At 32.4% G+C, this 10087-nt stretch overlaps 1 protein-coding gene across 1 annotated transcript; it reads right to left on the bottom strand.

The window, feature by feature from the left end:
* Positions 1 to 515: 515 nt before the first annotated feature.
* Positions 516 to 9667, bottom strand: LOC136985782 (methyl-CpG-binding domain protein 4-like). The gene is made up of 4 exons (XM_067283140.1): positions 9293 to 9667; positions 9073 to 9222; positions 768 to 871; positions 516 to 689 (listed from the first exon to the last, which is right to left on the bottom strand). Exons 1-4 carry the CDS (start codon positions 9411 to 9413, stop codon positions 624 to 626), a joined length of 441 nt encoding a protein of 146 aa, XP_067139241.1. The 5' UTR covers positions 9414 to 9667; the 3' UTR covers positions 516 to 623.
* Positions 9668 to 10087: the final 420 nt, after the last annotated feature.

Raw genomic sequence — 10087 nt, 5'->3', positions numbered from 1 at the left:
AGTGCGTGACGTTCATGAAAACTTTGCACAACCTCGCTAATATATTTGGTTAATAAATAGTCAGGCTTTTTTTAAAGCTATTATTGTTTTATAGTTTAAAAAAAAAATTCACAAAATTTAGAAGAACACTAAAAGTATCTTCATGATTTTGTCTTTTATTGCACCTCAGAAACTAACAGTCTTATGGCAGAATCAACCTTTTTCTTTCGACTCTCATCTGCTTCAATATGCATTTTTTCTTTTTAACATGATTTGCATATTGAGGTAGACAAGCACCTACAGAAAAAAGTTGACTCTGCCATAAGACAGTTCCTGATGTGTGATAAAGAATAAAATTGTGAAGGCATTTCTATATTTTGTGAATTTTTTCAAATTCACTTATCATCCTGACAAATTTTACTAATAATAGCTTCGATTAATAGTTTATAATAGTGCACTAAAAGTAAAAACAAAAAGGACATAAAATTTATAACTTTATTTTATTAGTCTTGTAATATGTTTTTACAATATTAAAAAATTATATTAAAAAAATCATAAATTTACTTTACAAATACTTATACATTTGAATAAAAATTTCTGAAAGTGTTCATGCTATAAATTAATTAAAATATATTTTAAAATACCTAATCGAAAATGGTCTGCTTCAACCAATTGTGATATTTATTTAACATATGATCAGTAGGTTTCACCTAAAATGTATATATAATAAAATTAATTTAATAAATTATGCATAAAAACTGAAATTTAAAATATATTTATTAAATAACCTTTTTCCATTCATTGATGCAAAATATTCTGTAAGAATCATTTCCATATTTTCCAATTCCATGAAGTTCAATTGGATATGTCCAATCTTTGGTTAGATATTCATCTGCAAGAAAATTTAATTAAGATTATGTTTTATTTAAAAACTAAATTAAATTTATTAAATACATTAATAATTGTGTATGAGTGTATGTATATGATGTATATATATATATTATGTCAAAAATTAGCACACCAAGGAGGAGTTGTTGGAAACAAATGAAATTGTATATGTGCGAGTGTAACAGTGATATAAATAAGTGATTACAAAATTAAAGCAAAAGGACCATTTACTGCAGGAAAAACTACAAATGAAAGGAGTCTAATAGTATGTTGGGTCACCTGTAGCGTGAATACACAATTTGATACAAACAGGCATGGAGACATACTGGTGCTACAAGTGGTCCTCTGGTTCAGTCAAACTCCTAGACTGTTCAACTTGGCCAACCAGGTGATCCCAGACATAACAAATTAGAGAACCGAGCAGGCTAGGGAAATGTGGTGGAGGCAGTCCTGTGACAGCATTGCTATGTGTGGTTGAGCATTGTTCTATTAGAAAATGGCACTTGGGAGCCTTGCCATGAGAAGCAACATATGGCTGAAGGGTGTCACTAACATACCACTTGGCTGTCATGACCCCTTGGATCACTACTAGAGGTGATCTGCTGCCACTTGTGACGACACCCCAGACCATCACACCAGCTGTGGGGGCTGTGTGCCACTCCAAAGCATAGGCAGAATTGAGGTGTTCACCACAGGGCCTCGAGACACAAAAACAGCTACCATCAGTGCCCAAATTGAATCTGGATTCATCTCCATAGACGACCTGGGGTTCCATTTTGTTGTAGTTCAATCCCATTGGGAGAAGCAATACTCCAAATGGAGGTGACAGTGAGTGGCTGTCAATGGCAGCACATGTAATGGTCACCGTGATACCAAATGTTCCTCACCCAGGTGCCTCAAAATGGTATGGACAGACACAGGGGCCTGTAATAATGGCACCACATGCTTCCAGATGGCAAACAATGCTATAGTCGTCTGGTTGTCTGCCAATGGCATCCACAAACATGGTACCCAGGATTAGAACTCTCTCTCATCCAATGGTCCCAACACCATCTCACAGTTCTCACTCATTCCTCCACATGTTAACACAATGGTCATCTGTTCCTAAATAGAATCGTGATTTGTCACTGAACAGGTTAGGTGGCAGGCCATTTTTTGAGATGACCAACTGGCTTCTCTCAACCCAATGATCCTTTCCCTCTCAAACTTGGTTAGTTGTTCATATGGTCTTCAATTGCAATGTACAGTAGAGTCTCGTACAACGTGCAAATAAAGCAAGCAACAACCCTTGAATTTTGTCGATCAGAGGTATACATTTTTTTTTTTACAACTTATAGGCCAAGGTTTAAACTTTCATAAATCATGTGATAATGCAGGTTTCGATAACATGATTTCCTATAATGCTTGATGAATCCCCCGCGTTGTATGGGACTCTACTGTAATTGCATCTCTAGTGATACAGCAGCTCTTTACAATAGGTAAATTACAGACAGGATGCTTTTGCATGCTTTTTTTTATAGGCCAAGGTGGACTCACTTTAATGTCCTCTGCTGGCATTATACAATGAGCCATCACACTATAACTCAAATCATTTCCATATCTGCTTGAGACTTATCTGCATGCCAAGTTTTGCAGCAATATGACAAATCCTTCTTGGTGTGCTAATTTTTATGGTGATGAGTGTATAATTTTGTTTAGCTATTATAATTTAATTTGAATAGAAATACTTTCAATTATATGTCATGTATGATTTTAAAAATATATGTGTAACATTTACAAATAGTCTCATCTCTTAAAACACTTAGCCTTATAGACAAATGCAAACTAGTTGATACTGCAACAAACTGGTCAGATGTAATGTCAAATTAAATTCATATGAGCATCATAGGTTTGACCATCAACCATGTGGTCATTAATTTTATGTCCCTACAACCAGGGCCGGATTTACCAATCCAGGGGCCCTGGGCACAAATTCAGTGGGGGTCCCCCCTTTAAGAGTAGGCAAATTTGATGATTTAGAAAGTTTACACAAAATACTGTACTTTCAATTAGATTTGAACTAGGAAGTTGTAAATTTCATTTAAAAATAAGGTTATTGTAAACATACATATATTTTATAGCATAAAACTAATTATTTTAATTTAACTGAAAAATACTTATGTGAAATTTTTTCCAGAAATTTTCCGATGTTTCATAGGTTTTTTCCCGGGTTTGGTTTTCTCTGCCTGTTGCCCTCAGGATTAGGCCACACTAGGCTGTCGCGGTAATAGAAAAAAATTATGTTTAAACATAATTTTTTTTTAGTTTTGTGGGGGCCCTGGGATCAGGCCCCAAATGCCCTTATGTAAATCCGGCCCTGCCTACAACTTGCAGATCCAACATATTGAACTTTTTGTGCAATAGTTATGAGATGATCTGTGCAGCATCATATGCCACATATTTCAGCTAAAAGCTACAGTTGAAGAGCTTATTTCCAAAGTGACATATCTCCATTATTTATTTATTTTTTTTTAGTTCATGGCACCAACACATCAATAATATGCTTCTCTATAGTGTTACAACATTTTTTCCCTGAAAACAGGTGTTTCTTCTGTTGAAAACAATATCAAAAAATTGGTTTTGTTTCCAGTGACATTTTTCATTTTCTACTTATTTCTAAACTTTTGCATTTCCATACAGCCAATTACAAACTATGGTCACATGACTATTTCACAGTAATGGCTGCTATCTGAAGTGCAAGTACTATTGTGTTTGATTGTTTTCTTAATTTTTCTTTAATAATGGCCACATTTTCTGAAGAAGTTCAAAAAGTATTTAGTCAATATGCTAGAAAGAGGTTGCGTACACCATTGGAATGGCAAAAAAATAAACAGAAAAAATGTTAAGAAAAACTGAACTGCTTCTTTTACAGAAGACTATAATAAAATTTTTGAGTGTATAGGTCAAGTACATGTTTGTGGTAAAGACTGGTAACTAGGTAATTGGAAACTTGCAATTCATTCACACATTAAGATAAAAATGGATTTTAAAGTATTTGAAGTGATGAAAGTAATCAGAATAAACTCCAAGTATGTTTGTTGCAAACGTCAATATTCTGATAATTGGGGATGTGCAAACATATAAATGTAAAAAGAGGTAAAAAAAAATGGTCATGTCTATCAGTTGATTCATTATCATTGGATAATAAACCTGAGCAGGAAAAGATAGATGATGTGAAGAAACTTTTAAATAAATTGGGAATAAGTGATGGGCATACTGCAGTGACATTTTAAAAAAGTGTTTTCTTATTTAGAAAGTGATTGATTCTAAATAGGTACTGTGACAGAACAATTACAATATAATTTTCATTAATAATTTTATGTAATCATTAGGTTTTTATTTTCTTTCTTTTGGAATTAGTATATTTTTTTAAACACCATTTTTTATCATCTTCAGTCATATGTAGGAAAGGTGAAAAGTTCTCAGCCTAGCCCATAGATAGCACTGCTACAAATGAAATGACTGTTTTGTTATGTTGCCAGACTTGTTGCAAAAGTAAATACCAAATGTAAATTTGATCAGACAAATAGTTTGTTTTATACAGCTGTTTAAAGTAAGCATTTTGTGTGTTTTTGACAAAATGAATAAACTTGAATGCTATTCCATCATAAAATTCTTCGTTTTGAATGATTTATCGTCAACAGAAATTCATCCAAAGTTAGTAAAAGTGTATAAGGGTCTGTGCCTTCATTATCAACAGTAAAAAAAAATGAGCAGCTGAGTTTAAATGTGGTCGTACATTGATTGAAGATGATTCATGTGAAGGACAGCCAAAAACTGCAACTACCAAAGAAAATACACAATATGGTTCTAGTTCAGGGGTCGCCAAACTTTATTGTCATCCCCCTACAACTTTTCAAAACCTCACATCAACCCTCACCAAAAAGTTTGTGTTAAAATAGTAAGAGCTTTTTTTTATTTGTAACATATTTCTTTTAATTTTACATTTATTGTATATATGTTAATAGTAATTTTTGTAACTGACAATCAATGAGATGGATAAGCTTGATGATCTTTAGCAAGATTATCAATATTCAGTTCAAAAATTGTAAGTTTTAGTCTTTTCATCAATCCCCAATAATGTTATATTGACTCCTGGGGGGTGTCGATATTGACCACATTGGCGACTCCTGTTCTAGATGATCGACGATTAAAGGTGTATGAGATAGCTAAGGCTGTAGGCATCTCAGAAGAAAGAGTACAGCACATTTTATACGAAGAACTCAGTATGAGAAAGCTTTGTGCAAGATGGGTGCCACATTTGTTAAATGCTGATCACAAACAAATGAGGAATCGACTTTCTCAGCAATGTTTGCACTGTTTTAAGAAGGATCCACCAATTTTCTGTGCAGATTTGTTATGATGGATATAACATAGGTTCACCACTACCCGAGTCAAAACAACAGTCCAAGCAGTGGGTAGAAACCGGTGGCTCTGCACCAAAGAAAGCAAAGACAATTGCATCGGCTGGAAAGGTTATGGTTAATGTTTTTTGGGATTCCAAAGGAATTCTTTTAATTGACTACCTGTCAAAGGGTCAAACAATTACACACATCTTGACCAGCTAGATGAAAAAAAATTAGAGAGAAAAGGTCTAGTTTGCAAAAGAAAAAAAAAATCCTCTTTTATCAGGACAATGCACCTGCTCACAAAGGCACTTTTGGCAATAGGAAAATTGAGGGATTTGAAGTATAAATTGTTGAAACATACTACCTATTGCCAGATTTGGCTCCCTCTGACTTTCATCTATTCCCAAATCTTAAGAAATTTTTATTTTTGGCTAGAAAACGTTTTGGGTCAAGTGAAGAGACAATAGCAGCAGTAAATGGATATTTTGAAGACCTTCCCAAATGGGACTTCAGGGACAGAATCCAGTTATTGGAGAAATGTTGGACACAAAGTGTATTGAACTAAAGAGAGACTACATTGAGAAATAAATGCATTTTTAAAATAAAAAACTCATTTTTTCACTACTAGACCAAGAACTTTTCACCTTGCCCTCGTATGAACAAGGTTCATGTTATTTTCATTTTTGTTTTTGTATTTTATTTTGTATATTCTCTTTTGTTTTTATATATTAAGTTTTGGACCATATATTTGTTGTTTTTATTATATTATCCATTCAAATGCTTCAATTTTGTTCCAAAGTGGTTAAGTCCATGATTTGAAGTACTATTGCTATCATTTCCTTTGCCTCAGGATTTTTTACACTGTTAAATCTATATTCAGAATATTAAATTAAAACTCTGTACCAATAATTAAGCTTTTACCTTAACATTTTAAAGCAATTATTTAAAATTTGTATTTTCTGGAGATATGTCACTTTGGAAGTAAGCTGTCCAATTTCTAATTATAAAGTTTTCAGATTATAATAATTATTTCATAAAGTTATTGAAACTATAAAAAGTATACATCACGATAGATATTTTATATATTGCTTACTAATTAATTCATTGCCAAAAAAGCATACAAAGCTGTAGCATGAAGCTTGTAAGCAACACAATTGTGATTTCTGATGTTCATCACTTTGAAAACACACTTCCAAGTGATAATTTGTAGAGGGGTAAAGGTGAAATGTTCATTAGTTCTTTAAAGCTACATCATAAGTGATATCACAAGCCATGACATCATGAGACTGAAGGAAAACAGTCATGTATCTGCTTACACAAATCTCACCTGAAGTCAAGTTGACAGTGACAGCACTGACTACTTTGCACTGAGTTCAATGATAATTTGTTTCTACATGGTAGTTAGAAGAATAAAATTAACAAAATTAAAAATCATATTAGCTCATAAGTGATTTTTTACATAGCAACTGTGGTATTAAATAACAGATGAACATAGTGATCCTTGAAAAAATACCCAATATCTTTTCACCATTCTTGCCTTAATTGAATGCATGTATGTGGTCGTACAAGTATGTATCAAACTGTTTTTCCAACATAATGCACTTTCTTGATGATAATATTAAATACAGTATCCCAACATTGAATAATCATCCTAGTTATAAAAGTCCAAGTATTGAACAGAAAGGAAAGCTTTAAATATTGAAATGCTTTGAAAAACTAGTTTTTTTGATGTTCTTTTAACCATACTTTTTTGTAAATAAAAATTTTCTGTTGCATAACACTAATTTTTAAGAGCAAACATACCATATTATAGGAGAAATAACTGAATTAGTATATATAAAGTATATTTTCAAGAAAGGGCCTTAAAGAAAAATAAAATATTCCTACCATTGACTTCATGCTATTCATGAAACCTTATAGTAAAACTGACTAGATTAATTTCACAATTCAGGAAAACTGAAAATAAATGCTAAAATCTTGGAAAAATAATATTATTGGAACCTTGAATAAGTTTTTGCTGTTTTCCAACAGATGGCATTACCAGAACTGTGTGCATGTATTTTTAGATGGTGACGCATCTGTAAGGAAGTACAATAAGCAATCTTGAAAAACCAGTATATGTCATTTTGCCAAAGTGTAAACAACTTTTTTTTTCATGGCATTAAACATGTCGCATTTCGTGCCAAAAAAAGAGTATTTGCGGGGAATTTTATTGCACTATTTTATTCAAAAAAAATCTGCAGTTGAAGCACACAGAATTCTTGTTGAGACTTACGGTGACCATGCTCTGTCAGAAACAACATGCAGAGATTGGTTTAGACGCTTCAAAAATAATGATTTTGATGTTGAAGATAAAAAAACGTTCTGGTGCACCGAAAAAGTTTGAAGACGAGGAATTGGAGACATTACTTCATGAAGACTCATGTCAGATGCTAGCTGAACTTGCAGAATCATTAGGAGTTGATCACACAACAGTTTTGAAACATTTGAAAGGATTAGGAATGATTCAAAAGCAAGGACATTGGGTGCTGTATGAGTTGAAGCCGAGAGACGTCGAATGGCGTCTTTTCACGTGTGAACAGCTGCTTCAATGGCAGAAAAGGAAAGGTTTTCTGCATTGTATTGTGACTGGGGATGAAAAGTGGATTCACTACGATAACCCTAAGCGTAGAAAATTGTGGGGTAAGCCTAGCCATGCATCAACATCATCGGCAAAGCCAAATATCCATGGTTCAAAGCTTCTGCTCTGCATTTGGTGGGATCAGCTAGGTGTTTAGTTTATTATGAGCTGCTCAAACCAAATGAAACCATCACAGGAGATTGCTATCGACTACAATTGATGCATTTGAGCCAAGCACTGAAGGAAAAATGGCCACTATACAAGCAGAGACACGACAAAGTGATTTTACAACATGACAATGCTCGGCCACATGTTGCACAACCAGTGAAAATCTACTTGGAAACGCTTAAATGGGAAGTCCTACCCCACCCGCCGTATTCACCAGACATTGCCCCTTCTGATTATCACTTGTTTCGATTGATAGCACGTGGCCTGGCTGAGCAGCACTTCCATTCTTACGAAGATGCCAAAAATTGGGTCGATTCTTGGATAGCCTCAAAAGACGTGTCATTTTTCCAACATGGAATTCGAATGCTGCCAGAACAATGGGAAAAAGTAGTGGCTAGCAATGGACAATACTTTCAGTGACATGTTTTTTATGACTTTTTTAAAATAAAGCATTAATTTTTACGAAAAAACAGCGAGAACTTATTCAAGGTCCCAATATGATAAAAAAAACCAATTATAATCATACAGATGTTATATATGAAATATATACCATAGGATAATGCATGCAAGATTTTTATTTGAACACTTTAACAGATGAATTCAAGTTTAATTTGAATGTCTTATATAAAACGTTTTGTTTTTCATCTTCAAGGACATTAGTAACTGCATTCAATTCTGGATTAAAGTAACATGAACAAAAATATTACAATGTAAGCAAATTTATGGTTTTAATAATGTCATTAATTATTATTAATATATTCGTTATAAAATGTATTTTTTTTTCTATTAAACAATTAAATCAGAAGGTTTTGGTGATCTAAAATGATTTCATTTCTATTGCTTTGAATTGTAAGAACACTTACCATATTTTGAAAGGTTTGGCTAACTATTAGACAAATTGATTAGCTTGGCTTATAATCAAAAGAATTTAATAATATGATTTAAATCTTAAATATTATTAATTAATATTACAATAAACAACATTTTTATAATATTTACTTATGAAAACAGTAGTATCTAGAATTTTACCTGAAAATCTGATGATGATTTTTGCACGTTTTTCATGAAGGCCCAATGGTAGCAATAATTTAGCTATTTCTTTCCAATCAGCTTTACATGTATCTTCTGGAGTTGGGAAATGTTCTAAAAATTTCCAAAGTACTGGTGCTGCTGCTTTACCTATAGAATTAATTATTAACATGAATAAAGAATTTTTCACAACCTATCTTAATTAGTTTTAAACTATTACCTGTGGTACGGTGATGAAATATAGTTGCCACTAATAACTTCCATGGGTCGTGATAGAGACTTTCTTGAATGAGATTAAATGGAGATTTTGGTGGAGTCCATTTCTGTTTCATCTTCCACATTTTCAGGAACTGAGGAACTTCAATCAATTGTTTTCGAGAAAAATAGGGACTACTACTACCAAGTGATTTTAAAACCTGAACATTGTTTGAATCACTCTCTTTCTTTTCTAAATCACAAATATCTGGTTTATTCTGAACATGATTTTCAAATTTGTTGAACTCTAAAACCGATATTAACGTGCTATCCAAAGGAGAAGAATTAAAATATGGACTGCTGACATCATCATCTTCCACTTCATATCTTGTGTCATTAATACCTTAGAGAACAGGAGGAAGATGGAATCGATATTTTGCTAGTAGGCTAAACAAATTCCAAATGTTTTTTTTATAAATGAATTTTAATATTTTTAATAAAACAACAAACTTAAATTTTCTAGCACAGATGATGATACTGAGAAAAGCTAAATTTATTAGATAGTTAAAATACCAGTTCTATGAATTACTTTATTATTATTATTATAATCATAATTTTTTTTCTTAGTGTAAAATTATTTATTAATATTAATATTTTGATAACTGATCAAAACCAAAGTAGCTAAAATAATGAAATCAATGAAAAAAAATTTTTTTATAATAATTTATATTTTTTCAGCTTTAACATAATTAAATATGCACATCAGTAACATAGGGAAAAATATCTTAATTCTTACATAATTTCATTTTTTTATGACAAA

Source organism: Centruroides vittatus, unplaced genomic scaffold (assembly GCF_030686945.1).
Source record: "Centruroides vittatus isolate TY-2023 unplaced genomic scaffold, ASM3068694v2 contig_979, whole genome shotgun sequence".
Classification (NCBI taxonomy): Eukaryota; Metazoa; Arthropoda; class Arachnida; order Scorpiones; family Buthidae; genus Centruroides; species Centruroides vittatus.
Note: the sequence above shows the minus strand (reverse complement) of the source record. Positions and strands in the feature narration are given on the sequence as shown.

Excerpts from the sequence above, each read along its gene's own strand:
- LOC136985782 (XM_067283140.1), bottom strand. The coding sequence starts at position 9,413 with ATGTGGAAGATGAAACAGAAATGGACTCCACCAAAATCTCCATTTAAT. Across the intron at positions 9,223-9,292 it reads ATTTCATCACCGTACCACAG|GTAAAGCAGCAGCACCAGTA; the intron begins GTAATAGTTTAA and ends TTAATTCTATAG. Across the intron at positions 872-9,072 it reads AATCATCATCAGATTTTCAG|ATGAATATCTAACCAAAGAT; the intron begins GTAAAATTCTAG and ends ATTTTCTTGCAG.